The following is a 21,299-nucleotide window of genomic DNA, read 5'->3' as shown; positions in this document are numbered from 1 at the left end:
ACAGGTTCACCTCAAATGATGTCAATTAGCCTATCAGAAGCTTCTAAAGCCATTACATCATTTTCTGGAATTGTCCAAGCTGTTTAAAGGCACAGTCAACTGAGTGTATGTAAACGTCTGACACCCTGGAATTGTGATACAGTGAATTATAAGTGAAATATGTCTGTAAACAATTGTTGGAAAAATTACTTGTGTCATGCACAAAGTAGATGTCCTAAATGACTCGCCAAAACTATAGTTTGTTAACAAGAAATGTGTGGAGTGGTTGAAAAACGAGTTTTAATGACACCAACCTAAGTGTATGTAAACTTCCGACTTCAACTGTACGTGCTTACAGTTCGTCCCATTTATTTTCCAGCGATTGAACGCTAGCTAGCAGGACTGAAGGCAAAGGCAGATTTGCCACTCGTCGCCTGATCCTCACAAGGCACCCTGATCTTTTTCAGCGAAATCTCTGTTTCCTTCTCCAGCGAATGAAGGAGATCTGGCCTGGTCAGGTGTCTGTAGTATCTCGCCCGTCTGACTCATTGAAGAAAAACTTTTCCTCTCATCTGAGGTGAGTAATCTCAGTTCTCTTTTCAGTCATAAGAAACGGTAGCGGCAACATTATGTGCAAAACAAGTTACAAAACAACGCAAAAAAACTAACGAAATAGCATGATTGGTTAAGAGCCGATAAGTACCCAGGTGTAATAGTGGTAAGGATTCTACGAAAAAAAATAATAATAATGATTGTGTAGCACTGTAGCAGTAGCTTGTTAATATGGCCAAAAAAAATATGAAAAAAACGAATTTGAAAAATGTCAGACAGCGGTCATTATTTAAAGTATATAATTGTAACTTGGTTTCAAAGAAGAGCTTTTATTTTGAAGGCACAAACCGGAAGTTCTTTTTTTATTACTACCAGCAGCAGCAGAAGGAAGTAAACGTTTAGAAAAATTATAATTATTTAATCAAGAACAGTAGAGGGGCAAAGTCAACTCGCTGATCGCTGAGCTAGTAATTAGCTCTATGTTCATATCGAGACGGTAAGACATATTTATTATGTTGTGTTTTCTACATGTTCTAACAGTTTTAGAAGAGCAGTAACGTTAAGACAGGTCGTGCTATATTAAGAATATAGTCACAGGAAAATGGTGTCGGGCATCCATTTACCTGTGACTATATTCATCATATTACACGGTCGTATGTGTACTACTATGTAACGTTTACAAACTAGCTTAAAAATTACAATTGAAATTAACGAATATTATTTTTTGTATCTTTATTAATCTGCCCACCGGAGAGCGCGTTTGTTAGACCTAGACCTGTTTAAAAAAAGATGTTGTTGCTATGCTACAGAAGTATGGGGTGTTTTCACTAGGAACCAAACGGGAGGGGCCTACCTGAATTCGTCCAATAGAAACTCTAGGTTTAGTTGCAAAACGTTTCCCGTTGCAAATTGTTTTGCTTCAGTTATGACTGCTGAATACACCCCCATGTTGCTGGCTGCTAGCAGTCTTTGCTTAATTTTCGTTTGTTTGAACCTTTTTCAATTGACATTTATTAGCATATCCTATCCTAGGACCTATGTGATGTGTAACTTCGCTTGGTTCAGTTGGACGTCAGTGCTCTGCCCAGCTACAAAATAGCTTGCAAATTCGCTAGTTAGTTTGTAGTTTTATTTGCTAGCTAGCTAGCTAACGTTTCCCTGTACTGAAGTTAGAACCCCCTGCCCAGTAAATGTGTCGCCTTTTACAGTATTTACCTGTCTTGTTAGCTAGATAGCTAGCCATCTAGCTAATTGTGGTAGTTGGCATAACTAAACTGCTTGTCATTTCTCTCATCAGATTTCAAAAGGGATAAAATGCCAGGCTCACTGTGTATACAGTGTCAGACACAAACCACTGTGTTTAGTAAGACCTGCAACAGTTGTTTCTTTAACCATCCAAAAGAGAAGATGTTACAAGCGTTGAAGAAGTATGATTACGAATGGGAACACAATGATTGCACCCATTATAATAATAGCTCTCAGATATTGACTTCCACTAAAGTATTGGTAAGTGTTCCCCCTCCTCATATAACAATGTTAAACATAACAATACTATTTTTCAAATTATAGGCTAGCTACTATTTTAAATCTGAATGTCTGATTCTGTATTTCAGCTCTACAAATTACATACTCTGGGATTTGTTCCCCTTCTCCTGCTTGGAAAAAGGAGAAATGGAACAAAACATATCGATATGGATTCCTTTTGCCCTCACCCACAAGTCATAAAAGAAACGGGCTCTATTGAAACACTGAGAAATATTTATTTAGGTCTTCTGAATGGTACGTTTTTTTTTTATTTTAGAAGGGTTTTCTTTTACAATGTTGTACTCAAACTCAGCTGCTAGACATAAAGTGGAATATTGCATCAAGGAAAGATTCACTCATTTTGAAAGTTATATTGTATTTGTCCATCTTTGAGCGATATTTTATCAATCCCCGGTGTCATTTCATGTGTATCTGAGCTATTCGCCATTCCAGCATACAGCCAGTATGACACATTTTGCATTATATGATGCAATGTGACGATATAACGTTCGGTGAATCTTTCCTTTAAGTGACATCAATATTACAGCTACAACAACATTCGGTGGTCACAATCAGTCTCTATCCAGAAATGGGCCCTAAATCATAATTTGATTTATTAGGATCCTCCATTAGCCGATGCCAATGGCAACAGCTATCCTTACTGGGAGCCGACACAAAACGAAAAAGACATTACAGACAAAAGACTTAACTATTTACTTTTATTCTGTTGGAGGAATTAGCCTGTAAAAACTAATATTTTCCATGTTTATGGTGTTAATCATTTTTTATATCTATCTGCGGAAGTAAGGGGGTCGGGTGGGGGACTTGCATTCTGTTAATACTTTTTGGGGGACAGCCACCATACCAAACATCAGAGCCTGTTGTTCCTCATAGGATGATTTTAAAACAGTCTCTGAGCCACTGAGCAAAGCAAGTTCTGGGTCAGATTCAATGGCCCTCTCATATACCTTTTTGAATAGCATAAAAAAATGTTCACACAAAAGTCATGAAACCTCTAAGGCTTTATATCTGTCACACCGTGGGGAGACCTGGGGGTAAATTCTATGTAGTTTGGTTTTGGACTAATGAAGCCTATGCATTACTTTGTATCAATTGATATCTGTCATTGGTGGAACATGAGTGAATTCTAGACAGGGTTCCTCCCCAGATATCATCTGAGATCTAAATATTTAACTCTTTAGCTACCCTAGGTCTCCTTGGGGTGACTAGTAGAGGCCTCCGTATAGTTGGAGAAAAAGGAGACAGACTGTGAGACAAGGTGTGTTGAGTTGGGAGGGCACTGTAACGGGTAATAAAATAAATGTTGTACTGGGAGGATTTCAACATTTTGGATCTACCCTTTGACATAGTGTCTTACATGTAAATAGCATAACAAAAATGGGAATCGGAGCGTTCAAATGTGTTATTTTAACTGGTTGAATGATGCAAAGGAACCTGGGAAGAGAAACCATTTTTATGGCATTAATGCACCCATCATGGATAGTCACTATTCTCCAGCTCTCTGTTTTGTTTTAAGATTTGTAACCAGTTCACTGTAGTTAAGCTTGAAGATGAGCTTTGGGTTTCTAGGTAGTGTACCGCATGTTTCTTTATTTGACATCCACATTAAAGCTTCTGATGCTCATTGTAGAGATATTTGAATAACTATCATTCTTTATAATGCAGTCACACTCGGCACCGAGTCCCAATGCCAGTGCTCCCCAGTGTCTTCAGAGCCAGACGGGACCCCTGCACCAGCCGAGGTAGAGGGAGCCCCTACAACAATCGATCCCGTGGGAACCCCTGCACCAACAGAGCTACACAGAATACCCATATCCATCCGACTGAACATAATACCCACACCAACAGAGACGTGCAAACACAACACACTAATCAATCCAGCGGGAACCCCGGCACCAACCAAGCGAGACGGAATCCCCATATCTTTACGACGGAACCTAATCCCCACACCAACAGAGCCAGGCAAACCATCCACACCAACCAATCCAGTGGGAATCCCTACACCAACCAATCTAGTTGGAACTCCTACAGCAATTGATCCATCAGGAACCCCTGCACCAACTATGCTAGACAGAATCCCCACATCCATCAGCCTGAACAAAATCACCACACTAACAGAGCCAGGCAAACACTCCACATCAACTAATCCTGTGGGAACCCCTTCACCAATGAATTCAGTGGGGACCCCTGCACCAGCCGAGCTAGACGGACTCCCCACACCAACAGACCCAGGAAAACCCTCCACATCAACCAAGCTAGACGGAATCCCCACATACATCTGCCTGAATGGAATCCCCACATCCATCTGCATGAACGGAACCCCCACCTCAATACTGTCCAAAATCCCCAGACCAATACAACCCAAAATCCCCAGACCTATACAGCCAAAATTCACCACACCAATACAGCCAGGCAAACCCTCCACACAAAATAATCCAGTGGGAACCCCTATACCAATTGATGAAACATCTGACTCTTCTGAGCACCAGAACCAAGAAATGCAAAGGCCAAAAAGAAAAATGTGGACAGGTAAGCATTAGGAGCCGGTTTGCCTGACACAGAGTAGTCCGGGCCTTTAAAAAAAAATAATAATAATAATCTGTGTCACAACGTATTGTATATTTGCAGTTTATTTGCAGTTCTCACGTGTTTGCCATTTTATCACACAGCTGGAGATCTAATCGTTGCTGAAGACGGTGCAACCATTCAAGCACAAAAGAAAATCAAAACAACAGGTATAACTGATATTTCAATTCACTTATTTAGGCTTAAGGTTCTGTACAATCAATCTACATTTTTGTATTGTGCCACATTGTCACGATAATGCAAAATGCATCATATGTTGCAAACCACATCATGAGGATGTGGCACAATACACTTTGCATCTTGAAGTGCTATATCTTGAAATCTTGATTGCTGACATGTAAAACAATTTGGAACTGGATCAACAGTGCACTAATGAAGAAGAAAACAACAACATTTTTGAGTGGATTATTCCATTAATACTATAAATGGAGCTGAAAAACATGAAATAAGCATTGTATCAATAATTTGCTATCATATAGCATTGAGACAAAAATATTAAATCGTTTTACGATCCTGTGTTTTTAAGCTTTCAAATTATATTAAAGACAAACTTATTATCTTTATTAGTTGCAGGGCTATGGGTATTTCATTATAGTGGGGGGTCCAAAATGAGCCAGCTGAGCACCCTTATCCCCTGAATGGTTGGTCATTCAGGTCCAAGATTCACATGCTCATCATTTCTACCATCGGCATGTATAGAAAGTTTGATTTAAATAAAAAAGATGACTCATTTAATATGCAATAACCTCACGGCTACTTAATCACTTTCACTCTCAAAACTATCACCACAGACAAAATATACCAGATACATCATTGGTGATATAAATCTGAAGCATCCGTTTAGAAATTCCACTCACCAGCAAATATAGTGAGAAGAATATGCAGTATGTTGAGCGCAGACCATTTTTTGCTCACACTACAGACTGCTATATCGATCTGCTAATACATCTAGTAAAGGGCCAGTGCACACATTTTTTTAACCTTTTTTTATTTTTTTTTATTCCGATTTTTCAGGGGGTGCTGTATGACAGACTCCATGAAATTATGACCTCTTCCTAAATATTTGGTAAAATATAAAACATTTTGGTATGGTTTCCTAGAAGCAAGGGTGGCTCATACAATCCATTTGGCTCAACTTACCCCACTCTCCCCGCCACCAAATGTTGTAGACTTGACGCTTTGCCAAAGTTAAAAAAAAAAATGTGTTGTTTAGGAGTCCAAGGGTGAATTGAGTTCTTGCACACACAGACTATTTGCTCTGTTCGTAGAAGAGTGGCTGAACATGGATACGGATAGGCCCACGGTGTCAAGACATGCAGAGGTAGACACCGAAATATTAGATCAACTAGAAAAACACAAAGGTAATTGATTTATTAAGGAATTGCCTCATGGCTACCTCATAACTTTCACTATTAAAAGGTGATCATTGTGAATTATTTACATTCTGCAACTTTGTGAAGGCGTCCGCATGCTTCCCAGCCAAAACAGTTCGGAAGAGTTCGTGCATGGTAACATTTAGTGACGTTTTGGACTTCGGTGAGGGTTTTTTCGGCTGTTCGGGTACACCATTTTTTTTTTAAGGCAAGCTGAAGTTCAGAACTAAAGTCTACGCCCCTTCGGTGATTAGGATCCTTCAATAAAGTATTTTTTTGTCATTCAACGAGAGATGACTAATTTTGATGCAAATCTTTTCATTAAATACTGCACCAAACATCTTAGTCTCGCAATTTTACATCTAACTAAGATCTCTTCTGCAAAAACGTCTAAATTAATAACAGATTTCTTGAGTTATTTAGATCCATTCTGACTGTTTTGAGGAAGCGTATACTGGCTACGGCGTATCAAAATGGACCAACAGTACTATTGCCATGTTCTCGTTTTCATTTGAAGGGAGTAGGCGAGCACATTTGTTCGGGTTCACCTAGCCGCCAGCCAAACTGAAGCATGCTGACGCCTTAACAAAACATTGTCACAGTTATCCCAAGGATGAATTTGCAAACATAACATTTGATTCATTTGATCTGTTTGTAGAAGAGTCGCTGAACATGGATACGGATAGGCCCATGGTGTCAAGACATGCAGAGGTAGACACTGAAGTATTAGATCAATTAGAAAAGAGCAGCATTGTACAAGCAACCAACAAGCAAACTTTGTGGGCTATAAACTGCTTTAAGGACTGGCTGGCAGAGAAACAGATGATAGTGGATTTTTCAACCATTGAGAAATCTGAAATGAATGTCCTCTTGCGAGATTTTTACTGTTCTGTTCGAAGGGGTAAAGGTGGGGAGTATTGCATCCCAAGCTATATCGGAATCCGGGCTGGCGTGAACAGATTCATTAACCTCCCTCCCCTTAGCAGATCCTGGTGCTTGATGAAGGACAGTGAGTTTACCTCCTCTAATAATGTATTTCTTGGGGTACTAAAGAAACTCAGACGAGAGGGCAGGGACAAAACTACCCATCCTAAGGTGATTACAGCACAAGACCTTGAGATTCTTCAAAACTCTACTGTGCTAAGCCCCTACACACCCAGAGGACTAGTGAACAAAGTGTGGTTTGATATCCAGTTACACTTTGGCCCCAGAGGAAAAGAGGGCAATAGACGGCTAACGCCACAGTCGTTTGTAATAAGGTACGATGAAAACGGAGCAAAATATGCAATGCTGACTTCCAAAGAAGAAAGACCGAACCACAAAGATGCAGAAGAGCAGAACTGGCAGAATCGCTGTGGAATCATGTTTCAGAACCCTGATAGTCCACTCTGTCCAGTCGCCTCCTTGGAGAAGTATCTGAGCAAGATCCCGCCAGATGCCACCGCCCTCTATCTCCATCCTAAGAAGATGGTCATCACCAGTGACAGCATGTGGTATAGCCAGGAGCCAATGGGGTTCAACTACCTTTCATCAATGCTGCCCCGACTGTGCCAGGTTTGCTTTTTTTCAAGCAAATTTCGTAACATTTTAATATTCGCTAAATAGCTAAGTTGTACTCATAACTCAACCTGTTGTTGCTTCTTGGCTCACTCACTCTCTTTTTCTCTCTCTAGGAGGCTGGTACATTGGAAAAGTACACAAACAATTGCTTCCGAACTTTGCGCGAGGTCATGTCTGTCAGCAGACTGATAGTTCCTTGAAGAGTGTCGTAGCTGAATCAGAATTAGTTAGGTAACATAGATAAAAAATATGTTTTAATTATTTTATACTTGTCATTAGAATGTCTTCTTTTGGACTATACTGTTGGCAGTTGCATTTTCCTCTCTTCTCTAGGGAAAAGTCACTTGAGGCCCAGAGAGGTGAGAGGTCAGGCTTGTCTTTTACATGTTTGGAAATAGGCAGAATATCAGAAAGGGTAAAGTCAGGTTTAAACATTGTCTTCATAATGAATATATCTGTTAAACCATGTGAAGGGCCCCACCATGTCTGTACTCCAGTCACTCCCTCCTTTTTCCATTGGGGGAGGAGTATGGTAATGTCTAGAACCATTGTATGTCCCCTCTGATGTTGCCCTTATCTTGATTTAGTATATGACCTAGAGGCTCACTACCCTCCGGGAGTTTGTCCAGGAGGGGTGTATTTGAGATGGGAGTATCTAGAATTGACAATTGATATATGCCATTGGATGAGGAAATGTTTTGGTAATATGAAGTACCAAGAACGAGATTAGAACCTCGTCTTAGAGAGCAAACTGAACAATAATTTATAGCTAATGCTATCTGGCTATGGGATACTCCTCTCTCTCAAGTAAAAGGCCTTTGTGCTGTTTTCCTATTATCTGTGGTTCGTCATGTAAGTGAGAGGGGTGGATCTTTGCTATAAAAGATCTGTTGCCATTACGTTGATACTCAGAATTCATTTATAGACACTGAATTGATCTGAGAGTCACAGGGCTATGGTGAAGCTCATATTATTAAAATATTAAGTTTAAAGTATAACTGACTTGTGTGTGTGGTTTGTAAACTCTCCTTTCACTTAGTAATACAGGAAATTACCACGACAAGAGTTATTGAAAACCATCAATGGACAACAGAAAGAGATGTCAAATAGGCACAATGTGAGGCACAATCTGACATGCTTCAGTTTTACTTCCTACCAGCAACATTCTCTCGGTCTTATACACAAATAGAGAGCTTGACAAGATGCATACAGTCCTCACCATATGTATTTGGACACTGAAGCTAAGGTTGACAGTCCAGAATGCAACCTTTTAAATTAAGGTTATATAATAGGTCTAGGTTTTGCTTTGCGCTGTGACTTTACTATTCAGAATTGTAAGCCTTTTAAGCTTTCTTTTCACCAACAAGTTGTACACTACTGGAAACTGTTTAACCATAATCATCCATTTAGAAAATGTAAAGTTTAGGGGAAAAAATCTCAGCATTACGAAGAATGGATGGATAAGAGGATATAGTTGCTTCTGATGGATAATTGGGGGAATTCATTTTTGTATGAGAATTTCTCATGGAAATTGCTGGAAGCAATTTGAGGTTAAACTTCCTAGATCTGTTTTTAAACTGGTAAAAATAACATGTCTACACCACTTTGTATACCATCTCTTGTGGCAAATGGTCATACTTACAGCTGTTTAACAAATTAATTGTACCCTTCACATAGAAATGATATTTCCCTAATTTACAAGATCTATTGTTTAAAAGTTATGTACCAACTATCTAAAATTACCTGTACCCCCTTAAATTCAAGATTTGGAACTATATATCTCTTTCTCAGAAAGAAATAGAACTAACAAAACAATTGTGCAAGCTATACCAGTGCTTGAGAGTTAAGGTGGTTACAAGAAGCATGGAAAACCAGATGAGCCAAACATATGTTGCGGGAAGGAACAAAAGGCCCAAGAGAAGTTGTAAACCATCGGGAACCAGGAATAACAACGCATCGAGAGAACATATGGAGTGAAATAACCTCGTCTGAGGGCATTTGATGAAGAATATGAGTAACAACAAGTACATGTATTCTAAAGTGTGTAGGCATAGTGCACTTGATTACATACACATAATTTTGGTCTACATGCATAATTGTAGCCTACTTTTCCTTCCCGGCACTAGGGCTGCTGAATCAAGTGCACCTACGCTTAACAGTGCGAAACAAATGTAAAAAAAAATAAGAATAAATAGGAAAGCAAGGCTTTATTAGTTTATAAACCATGTCTTTGGGTTTATTGTTTTTTACGGAAATGCTTGGAGATCACGATAGACCTGTTGGTAACCGCTGTTGTAGCCTTTTACTTACGAAGCACATCGGAGCATAAATTGAAATAACTTTCCCCACTACAGATTGACCGTTTATTAGTAAGGAAGGGCAAAGGCCTGCAAATGACTAAACCTGATATTTGCCCAAAAGTATACTGGTGAGAAGAATCTGTAGTAAAACTCAGACTCGAGAATAAACTGTCTAACAAAATGAATAATTAGACATTCGAAACCACCTGGAACCATTTACAAACGTATTGGAATGACCACACAAACTGAAATTGTCATTCATGGGCTGCGGGCAACCGTAATTTGAAAACCACAAATCAGAATGTATATATTGCAGTCGATGACCACCCTGCCACTTGCTACTGGGAGGAGAATATAACCATTATACAAGATGGAACTGTGACTGCAATGATTGACCTAACATGTCAAAGTTGTTTGTAGAAAAACGTTTTGTTTATGAGAATGAATGAAATACCTAGTGATGAGTTAGGCAGTCATAGGTATACTGAGCCCATAAAGCATGGATGAAAACTTTCATCACTGAAGAATCATTTGATAAAATGGCAGTATATTGCAAAGTAGACTACGATTATGCGTGTAGGCCAACATTATAATGTAAAATCTGAATGGCTATGTCTATAGACTTTAGGATACTTGTTTTACTGATAACTATACAATACTGGTCCGTGGTTGCCAGCAATGGAGTGTCAGGAAATGTAGAAACTGAAATTCCAAATTCAAGTGTTGTAGTTATCCATCTGACTAGCTTTTAGCTTTTGCACTCAACATGGAAATATAATTGTTGTGTTGAAGAATACAAGGCTTATCAAGAGACTACGCATGTTTATTCATGTAACACACCGACTGTGTTATATTACGATGAGCTATATTATAATCACTAGGCCTATGCATTGCATGCAGAATGTTAATGAATGTGATGATGAGTTACTATGACTGTCATCAGATCGATATAAGCATTAATTAATTACATAAAGGATATATCTCTGTTCACTTCCTGCAAGAGAAAGTTTGACACTAGACAACATATTTTGTTTTATTTTGTATTATTATATAATTTACAAAAATAAACATTTGAATATTAAAACGTATCTACTTGCAGAGAAACAGCTCAACATTTACATTACTTTCAGTCATGTAACAGACTCCCATCCATTGCGACCCACAGAAGCAACCAGCTTCAACACCCTGCTCAAGAGCATGTCGACAGCTCTCCCACAAGGTCAAAAACGGGGACCCAAACCAGCAACCTATCAGCCACCGCCCCAAGCTCCCAACTGCCAGGCCACCAGCCCTCCAATATCCACAGTTCCCCAAGAGCTGCCCCTTCACATCGGTTACACCAGCCTAATCTCGGGAGTTGATACGCTTGAAGTCATAAACAGCTCAATACATTAAGCACAGCAAAGAGCTGCTGGCAAAACGCATGAAAGTGCTGTTTGAATGAATGCTTACGAGCCTGCTGGTGCCTACCGTCGCTCAGACTGCTCTTTTAAATCATAGACCTAGTTATAACATAATAACACAGAAATACGAGCCTTAGGTCATTAATATGGTTGAATCCGGAAACTATAATTTTGAAAACAAAACGTTTATTCTTTCTGTGAAATACAGAAACGTTCCGTATTTTATCTAATGGGTGGCATCCCTAAGTCTAAATATTGCTGTTACATTGTACAACCTTCAATGTTATGTCATAATTACGTAAAAATTCTGCCAAATTAGTTCGCAACGAGCCAGGCGGCCCAAACTTGCATATACACTGACTCTGCGTGCAATGAACGCAAGTGAAGTGACACAATTTCACCTGGTTAATATTGCCTGCTAACCTGTCTTTTAGCTAAATATGCAGGTTTAAAAATATATACTTCTGTGTATTGATTTTAAGAAAGGCATTGAGGTTTGTGGTTAGGTACACGTACCGCATCGATTATATGCAACGCAGGACACGCTAGATAAACTAGTAACATCTTTAACCATGTGTAGTTATAACTAGTGATTATGATTGATTGATTGTGTTTTATAAGATAAGTTGAATGCTAGCTAGCAACTTACCTTGGCTTCTTACTGCATTCGCGTAACAGGCAGGCTCCTCGTGAGGCAGGTGGTTAGAGTGTTGGACCAATTAACCGTAAGGTTGCAAGATTGAATCCCTGAGCTGACAAGGTAAAAAATATGTTGTTCTGCCCCTGAACAGGCAGTTAACCCACCGTTCCCTGGTAGGCCGTCATTGAAAATAAGAATTTGTTCTTAACTGACTTGCCTGGTTAAATAAAGGTTAAAAAATAAATAAATGTCTGTCTCTCTGTGCTTGCGTGTGTTGCGTGTGTGTGTGATCAGATTTGTCTGCATCCACAGAAGTTTATTTTTGTGGCATTTACAGGTAGACTCTGCAAAATAACATCATAACCACAGCACTGATGTTGGGTGATTAGGCCTGGTTCACAGTCGGCATTCCAATTCCCAAAGGTGTTCGATGAGGTTGAGGTCATGGCTCTGGGCAGGCCAGTCAAGTTCTTCCACACCGATCTCGACAAACCATTTCTGTATGGTCCTCGCATTGAGCATGGGGGCATTGTCATGCTGAAACAGGAAATGGCCTTTCCCAAACTGTTGCTACAAAGTTGGTAGCACAGAATTGTCTAGATTGTCATTGTATGCTGTAGCATTAAGATTTCCCTTCACTGGAACTAAGGGGCCTAGTCCGAAACATGAAAAAGAGCCCCAGACCATTATTCTTCCTCCAACAGACTTTACAGTTGGCACTATGCATTCAGGCAGGTATTGTTCTCCTGGCATCTGCCAAATCCAGATTCATTGGTTGGACCGCCAGATGTTGAAGCGTGATTCATCACTCCAGAGAACGTGTTTCCACTGCTCCAGATACCAGTGGTGGCAAGCTTTACACCACTCCAGCCGACACTTGGCATTGCGCATGGTGATCTTAAGCTTGTGTGCAGCTGCTCGGCAATGGAAACCAATTTCATGAAGCTTCCAACGAACAGTTATTGTGCTGACGTTGCTTCCAGAGGCAGTTTGTAACTCGGTAGTGTGTTGCAACCAAGGACAGACGATTTTTATATATGGCTGTGTGCTCAATTTTATGCACCTGTCAGCAATTTTATGCACCTGTCAGTTGCCTAAATAGCCGAATCCACTAATTTGAAGGGGTGTCCACATACTTTTGTGTGTATATATAGTGTATACCCCCCGAACAAAACTGCTGGCTCTGAAGTTTTCTTTTTACACGGTCCTTTTCAGCACGGTTCCAGCAACTATGGTGGATATGTAACCAGGCAAACTTAGTAGAGATTGGTTTGGCTCGGCTTAGTTGGGCTCAGTAGTAGGAAAATCGCTATACACACATAAAGCTGACTCTAGCTCTTTCTCCCTTCTCCCCCCGATTTAAGCTGAGGAATAAGCTGAACCAGGACCAGAGTGCCAAGCTGCAATAGCAGCGTGAGAGCCTGAGCAAGCGCAGCCTGGAGGTGGCCACCATGGACAAGCGAGTGGCCGAACTCCGCGAACGCCTGTGGAAGAAGAAGGCAGCGCTACAGCAGAAGGCGAACTTGCCCGTGAGTCAAGTCGATGTTCAAAAGCTTTATTGTTCCCTTAGGGCAGTGGACCACATCAGCCCCACATTTTTTTAAATGAAGCTTAGGAATGGGGCCAGGGAAATGTATCACCACTCCAATTCATAGATGCAAGACCTCACTGTCCATGAGATAAATGTGATGTGTGCAGGAGTAATATTTTACTCCTGCATCCCTACATCAGGGATGGGCAACTTTGATGGGGGTGGGGGCCACAGAAAATCGGAACTAATCACGAGGGTCCACAGAGGCTCAAGGGTCTGAATACCCACATCCATACTTTGGGGGTCACAAAGTGACATTTTGTTGCAAGTAAAACATTTTAGCAGCTCCCTCTTGACAGCAGATAGTTGAGACCCCCATTGAGTTCCTAAAAACATTTATAATTCTATTTATTATTATTTTTTAATGGAAAGTGATCCGCGGGCCGCCAGTTGCCCATCCCTGGCCTACATAGGGTGACATAACATATAAGGCTCATAATAAGATTTTATAAAGGCTCATATATGCTAATAACAACTAATAAAGTGTCATACCTGCTAACTTTAGATAATGTGTTACCCAAACATTCTCTCCAGGTCCCCACAAAGAGCCAGGCCCTGCAGCCATGTGGTCCTTCCAGGGTGGCGGCCGTGGGTCCTTACATCCTGTCCTCCACTGCGGCCCCAGGGCCTCCGGTGCCCAGCCGACAGGAGCTGCTGATCAAGCCTGCCTACCCCGACGGCACCATCACCTTACCCATGCCAGACTCCTCCATGAAGGCCCCTCCTAGACCGCTTAAACCCTACCCAGGTAAGAATGTTGTTTTTCGTTATGGATGATTTTACTTTGTGTGTGTTCAATTGTGATTGTGCGCTTGTGGCTGTGTTAGTGTGCATGTGTGTAACTGTGTAGTAGTAGTAGTAGATTGTGTATATCTGCCTTTGCAATTCAAGTGCTCTTTCCATGTGTTAACACTTCTCCCAGCTCCGACAGGTTTTCAGTCATCCAAGAATTTGTGCAATTTTGAATTAATGAAGGGAATTCTTGCTAAAGCCATATTTCATTAATTTAGAAATTAATGTCAGGTGTAGTATAGTGTTTTATTAAACTGATGCTGGGAATATATTCAAAATAAAGACTGCCTCCAGGTTACAGTGATTGTGACGTGTATATGGTTCTGACCCTCTTGATTATGTTTGGTGGACGTTCTTATGTGGACGTCATATGGTTTGGATAATGTTATGTCATTTGGTTTTAATAATGTAAATGTCATATGGTTCAGATAATGTTCTGATGTGATTTCCTCTGTGGTTGCAGGAGATGCCGAGACCCTCAAGGACCAAAAGGGGCGTCACATTTCTATGTTTGCCGCCCCCGCTCCCGTCCACTCACAGAACAATCCGAGCAGCGAGGACCTCTTGAGGGAGGTCACTGATTTTCAGAAGCATTTTTTTGAACGTTCATACAGTATACTTAAAAGATGCTCCCTTGCTATGTTCCTCCCTACCCGACTTCCATCCTTCCTAGAAATTATCACAGACCCACAGAGAATGTGGTCAGAGATATAGATTATTCTGCTTTCCATTTTTATTTTTAGCTTTTCCATAAATGCCCGATTAGACAATGAAGCAGCTTCAATGTATTTTTGATACACAGGGTTGTTTTTTGGTTGGAGCGTTGTACTTGCAACACCATTTGTAGGTTTGATTCCCTCATGGCCCACATACTGGATTTGTGTTTGAACAGTTGCATTGGATAAAACCATCTGTTAACTGACATTGTTGCAGTTATATTATTATGCATTTAATTTTCATCATACTATGTATGTTACGGTCTTCTTGACTTGATAGGCGGGTGGTAAGGCTCTCGGCAAGGTGCCACCTCCTATCCCTACCAAGCCCCCGACTTTCGGCAAACCGCCCTACAGCACGGGCACCTTCCCGGGCAAGGCAAAACCGTACGCCTCCCTCCATCTGTGTGCACCTCCGCCCATCCACAGCCACACCCTGCCTCTGCCACCCAAGCAGGAGGCTCCTCCGGCGGCTACGGTGCGCCCCTTCACCCCGGATCCTCCAGAGTTCCACAGCGGCAGTGCCTGTCCTCCAGAAGCTACAGACGGTGGCTGCCTCCTCCATCTACTCCATGTACACCCAACAGCCCAGGACAGGCGGGGGCACTCTGACACGCACGCAGCCCAGAGGTGAGAGAAGGAGCCATGGGCTACTGTCGTGTCTTGGCTACTCCTGTGACTCCTGGATCTTTACCATGTTACTAAACTGAGTAATTTGTTCAAATCATTCTGCATTTTCTGTTATTGTTTTGGAAAATACTCTTTTAAAAGATGTTATTGTGTTAGCATGCTAGATTGACCATTCACTCTCTCTCTGATAATGTATGGAAAATCAGTCATCTCAGGCAGTGGGGGGCAGCAGTCGCTCCTCCAGGACTCCATTTGGGGGCCGGCGATTTCGAGGTGGACCAGGGGGGTCCCGGCCTGGCGTCTCTGGCACCTGAGAGCCAGTGGGGCCAGGAGACGGAGCGGGCCCCTCGTCCCTTCAGCCCCACCAAGCTCCTCCCCTTCATCTCGCACCCTCACCGGCACCCCAGCGACGCCGACCTGGAAGCCCTGCGCCGTCGGCTGCACCATGCCCCGCGACCCCTCAAGAAGCGCAGCTCCATCACAGAGCCTGAGGGCCCCGCGGGGCCCAACATCCAGAAGCTTCTCTACCAGAAGACCACACTGGCCGCCATGGAGACTGGTGTGGCGTCTCCCTACGAGGGTGAAGGTGGAGGAACATGGAAGGAGGGGGCCAGTGCCGGTGGAGCCCCAGACTGCACTGGTACGTCCCAAGTTTTCACCGCTGCAGCGTCCCTCGCTGAGACCGAGGAAGATGCACAGGTGCCCCCCCGCTCGCCCATCCCAGAGCCCTCTTCCTCCTCCAGCCACACCATGCCCCCGTTGCTGGAGGAAGAGGAGCCAGATCCCTGCCACCCGCCCCCCCCATCAGCCAGAAACCTACTTGGAGGAGTACCCACCCCCCTCCATACCCCAGCGCAGGGGAGCAGGACCTGGGGGAGGACACCCTCAACATGAAGGCTCCGGAGGTCACGGGACAGGTGACTCTGCCTCCGGTATGTAAGCCACACCAAATACCCCATACTAGCATACTATATAGTATGAGGTCATGTTTTAGCCAAACATACTAAAAGTTGTGCTGGTATGGATATTGGGGTACATGCAGTAAAATTCCATGTAACCGTTGAGTCAAGGTAATCTCCTTTTATGCACTCTGGACATGCGTTGGTGTACCCAACTCGCCTGGTACTCAGCGCTCTATTGTCCCTCTAGTCTAACCACTCGGACATAAATGCAATTGAAAATCACATCAAACATTTATCAGAACAGTATCATGTTTTTCAAACTCACCGCACTGTGATTGATCAATTTGAAGAAAGAAGTTCAACAACAGCTTGAAACTCACTGGAAAACATGGTCATTGTGGATGTTGTTTCAAAGCCTAACGCAACACAATGGACAGCGCTTTCTGAGGTGATGATTTTTTCAAAACCCCAATATGCAAATTAGAGCTTATGTGGGCCTGTATATGAAATGCGTGTTCTTATAAGCCCAGACTTTTCTATATGTAATCCAGTGTGAAAGCAGGGTTTTGATGGTTGCCACTGAAGAGGATACTGCTACTATATTTATTTTCAGCTGCTCATATTAAGCACATGCTCCACTATAAATCAGGAGTAACCTACCAGTCCGCCATGGCAGGAAAGCGGCCTCCATTCACTATTCGAGAGCAGATGTTTTTTGCCCCTGTTCCTGGCCATTTGATAAGGGGCAATTCATTCTAAATCGATACTAATTTTACATAAAGTAAAATATATTTTGATTTGTTTAACACTTTTTTGGTTACTACATGATTCCATATGTGTTATTTGATAGTTTTGATGACTTCACTATTATTCTACAATGTAGCAAATAGTACAAATAAAGAAAAACCCTGGAATGAGTAGGTGTGTCCAAACCTTTTGACTGGTACTGTATTAGTCAAGACTAAATTGATGGGTGAAAATATGATCGCTTGATGAGAGGACAGCATGTGCAGTCTGAGGCAAGGAACAGAGCGCAAGCTTTCATTTGCGACTTTAATCATCAATGGCCTACAGTCGCATCATGCACCCCATCATCACAACTAAAGTTATCAAATAGCTCTAAATCTAGTGTATAGGACCTGTTTCAAATTGTCACTTTTACACTCAACAAAGCCACTTCATATGTACACTCGCTCCGGAATAGGAAAAATATCCTTTGTTTTATTCAACATTTTTTTTTTCAAATTTTTCCACATTTTGTTACTTTACAGCCTTTGAGGGACTACATTTGTTTCCCTTTCATCAATCTACATGCAATAACCCATAATGACATTGAAAAAATATTTACATAAGTATTCAGACACTTTACACTCTATTTTGTTAAAGCACCTTTGGCAGCGATTACAGCCTCGAGTCTTCTTGGGTATAAAAGCATGGCACACCTGTATTTGGGGATTTTCTCCTATTCATCTTTGCAGATCCTCTCAAGCTCTGTTAGGTTGGATGGTGAGCGTTGCTGCACAGCTATTTTTCAGATCTCTCCAGACATGTTCGATTGGGTTCAAGTCCGGGCTCTGGCTGGCTGGGCCACTCAAAGACATTCAGAGACTTGTCCAAAAGCCACTCCTGTGTTGTCTTGGCTGTGTGCTTAGGGTCGTTGACCTGTTGAAAGGTGAACCTACGCCCCGGTCTGAGGTCCTGAGTGCACTGGAGCAGGTTTTCAACAAGGATCTCTCTGTATTTTGCTCCATTCATCTTTCCCTCGATCCTGGCTAGTCTCCTATTCCCTGGTCTGAATACTTATGTAAATGTGTTATTTCATTTTTTTTCAAATAAATTGGCAACAATTTCTAAAAACACTTTTCGCTTTGTCATTATTGCGTGTAGATTGCTGAGGGGAAAAATAATATTTAATCAATTTTAGAATAAGGCTGTAACATACAGTCAGTCGCCCACTATTATTAGAGTTAGTTTTTTTTTATCTCTCCCCTCCTTCTCTCCCTCACCCCTCCTCTTGCTCTCATCTCCTCCAACTCTCCCACCTTGTTCCCTCTCTTATCTCCTTCTCCCTCTGCCCTCCTTCCCTTTCTTTCTTCCATTCCTACCTCACTCTACCTCTCCGTGTCTCTCTCTTCCAGGACTCCACTGCACTGTGCGGCCTCCTGTAACAATGTGCAGGTGTGTAAGTTCCTGGTGGAGTCCGGGGCTGCTGTGTTCGCCACCACCTACAGTGACATGCAGACAGCGGCAGACAAGTGCGAGGAGATGGAGGAGGGCTACGCACAGTGCTCCCAGTTCCTCTACGGTGAGACCGCTAGTGTAATCTGACTGGAGACAAAGCACAAACATGATTTGCTCAAAACAATCCGTGTGTCTACTCTTTTTCCGTTTTGCACTCGACCCCTCCGCTGGTTTACAAAATGTAGCTACCCTCATCTACTCTAACATTCTGCCCTCCATAACACGTTTTAGCGGAAATTGAATCTTAACGTCTTGTTCCTGACGAGTTGGGTGTGACTTTGTGTTGATGCAGGTGTACAGGAGAAGATGGGCATCATGAACCGTGGGGTGGTGTACGCCCTATGGGACTACGAGGCTGAGGTCGATGACGAGTTGGCCTTCCAGGAAGGCAACTGCATGACGGTGCTGCGGCGCGAGGACAAGGACGAGATAGAGTGGTGGTGGGCACACTGCGGAGACCGAGAGGGCTACATTCCAAGAAACCTGCTAGGGGTGAGCAAGAGAGAGAGTAGGGACACTAGCCTGGCCACACATATGCTCTACCCCTAGTTCCTAAGTCCTAGGCACTCCTGTAGACCTGAAATGATTGGATAGGTGTAAGAAATGTGGCAAAAAATCATAGGCAGAGTGAAGAGCAGTCAATTTGGAATCCAGCAAATTGTCTGTGGGCTGCAGCTCCATATTGTATTCAGAGCAGTGGTTTAGTATAGGAATATCCAGTGGTTTTGACCAAGGGCCATTTCCACAAAGCGTCTAAGAGGAGGAATGCTTATCTAGGATCTCTCCATATACCGTAAAATTTCCATTAAAAGGCAAGCCTCCAACAAACTCCGGTCACTAATGGCCGGGCATCACAAAATAAATGGCAGTCTGTATTAAGTGTAGGGTCGAAACAGGGTAATTACCAGTAGGTTATGCATGCACGCATTTTCTCACACTGCTCCAGTGGGATTTCACAGCATCTCTACCAAAGAGTTCAGAATTGGTTTTCAATCCTCTCTCTACCTCACGCTGGATGATTGATCCCCATCTGCCAAAATGCAATAATTCTGTCTGTGTAGCCAGCAAAAAAAAACCTGACAACCGTGTTCTTATTTATTTAACCTAAGGCAAGTCAGTTAAGAACAAATTCTTATTTACAATGACGGCCTACATAGAGGTCCCTTTGTCCCTTTAGGGCACCTGTAACACCCCCCTGCTTACCTACGTTGGAATGCTGGGAATGTTTTGTCCTGTGAAACGCATTAAACAATGCCCACGTTAGTTTCTACTCCTGTCTAATGTTCTGTCCTTATATTAGTTGTATTAGTAATACATTGTGCTATGCAACGCTAATATTTCTTAGTCACGCATGCCTTGTAAAGACCTACCAGCTCTATGCGTAACCTCCTTGACAAAAACTCTGCCATTTCACATATGGAGATCATCCCAGATCTGGCAATGATTAATAGATTTCTTTAACTAGTGGGGGAAATCCTGTCACTTAAGAATGTTATGTAATAATGCTGAATCTAAATTGAGACATCTAAATGAGAATCTCAGCCCCCTGCTTACCATAGTTATATGATCTTTAAAATGGTATTTTCTTATTTTTTTTAGCTGTATCTGAGGATCAAGCCACGGCAGAGGAGCTTGGCTTAAATTATATCGGCTCACGTTCCACTCTACTCGCTGAAAACTACTCCGACTCGAAGTTCACGAAGAAGTGACTTTTTGAAAGGCGAATGAAGAACCTAAAAGTCCAGTGCTTACATTTCACACTTCTGGTCTTTTGGATGCCAAAGTCAAGCATTCCACTTCAAGCTTTTGGACCTGTCTGTGAAAGACCCATATCATGCTAAAGGGTTTTCAACCTATGTATGGATAATATTCACATGGTCATGCTGTTTCCTTTTCACTGCAGGAATGTATACACCGCGCAACATTTGTAATGGAGACTTCTGAACAGTGTTTTTTTTTTTTTGTAGACGTGTGATTTTTCTGAGCAGAATCCATTTGTAAGGGTTTGTAACTGTGGCAGTTGGAAATGTAAAGCTTTTTCTACGTCATGGCAAGCTTATATCCACACAAGATACAGTATATAAAAACTTTGGTTGTGTATTTGACTATTTTCCTTTATCTTCCGTTATCACAAACAATCTTGCTGTGGGTATACAGTGCCTTCAGAAAGTATTCATACCACTTGACTTATTCCACATTTTGTGTTACAGCCTGAATTCAAAATTGATTAAATTAGTTTATTTTCTCACCAATCTACACACCATAATGACAAACTGAAAACATGGTTTAGAAATGTTTGCAAATGGATTGAAAATGAAATACAGAAATATCTAATTAACAAGTATTCACACCCCTGAGTCATTACATGTTACATTACAGCTGAGTCTTTCTGGATTAATCTCTCTCTAAGAGCTTTACACACCTGGGTTGTACAATATTTGCACATTATAATTTAAAAAAAATATTCAGGCGCTTTCAAGTTGGTTGAT

General features: G+C 41.9%; 1 protein-coding gene and 1 pseudogene across 2 annotated transcripts; both read left to right on the top strand.

Moving 5' to 3' along the window:
- Positions 1-858: 858 nt before the first annotated feature.
- LOC110486055 (uncharacterized) lies at positions 859-8,593 on the top strand. Its single transcript, XM_021557371.3, has 8 exons — positions 859-1,027; positions 1,829-2,037; positions 2,145-2,310; positions 3,742-4,605; positions 4,746-4,811; positions 5,931-6,023; positions 6,694-7,589; positions 7,709-8,593. The coding sequence occupies exons 2-8, from the start codon at positions 1,846-1,848 to the stop codon at positions 7,793-7,795; spliced, it is 2,364 nt and encodes a 787-aa protein (XP_021413046.3). The 5' UTR covers positions 859-1,027; positions 1,829-1,845; the 3' UTR covers positions 7,796-8,593.
- A 2,499-nt stretch (positions 8,594-11,092) lies between these two features.
- Positions 11,093-20,908, top strand: LOC110485116 (apoptosis-stimulating of p53 protein 2-like; annotated as a pseudogene). Its single transcript, XR_016485463.1, has 11 exons — positions 11,093-11,200; positions 13,303-13,467; positions 14,064-14,304; positions 14,452-14,460; positions 14,785-14,894; positions 15,318-15,734; positions 15,883-16,660; positions 17,219-17,279; positions 18,708-18,874; positions 19,103-19,302; positions 20,410-20,908. The product of XR_016485463.1 is annotated as an apoptosis-stimulating of p53 protein 2-like (transcript).
- Positions 20,909-21,299: the final 391 nt, after the last annotated feature.

The sequence above is a fragment of the Oncorhynchus mykiss genome, chromosome 13 (genome assembly GCF_057628025.1).
Source record: "Oncorhynchus mykiss isolate SJ-2025 chromosome 13, ASM5762802v1, whole genome shotgun sequence".
Lineage (NCBI taxonomy): Eukaryota > Metazoa > Chordata > Actinopteri > Salmoniformes > Salmonidae > Oncorhynchus > Oncorhynchus mykiss.
This window is presented reverse-complemented; position numbering and strand designations above follow the sequence as displayed.

What these genes read in the sequence shown, in the direction of transcription:
- LOC110486055 (XM_021557371.3), top strand. Translation starts at nt 1,846, where the DNA reads ATGCCAGGCTCACTGTGTATACAGTGTCAGACACAAACCACTGTGTTT. An exon ending in AAAAAGAAAAATGTGGACAG is followed by an intron (nt 4,606 to 4,745) that starts GTAAGCATTAGG and finishes TTTATCACACAG; the next exon opens with CTGGAGATCTAATCGTTGCT. An exon ending in TCAACTAGAAAAACACAAAG is followed by an intron (nt 6,024 to 6,693) that starts GTAATTGATTTA and finishes ATCTGTTTGTAG; the next exon opens with AAGAGTCGCTGAACATGGAT.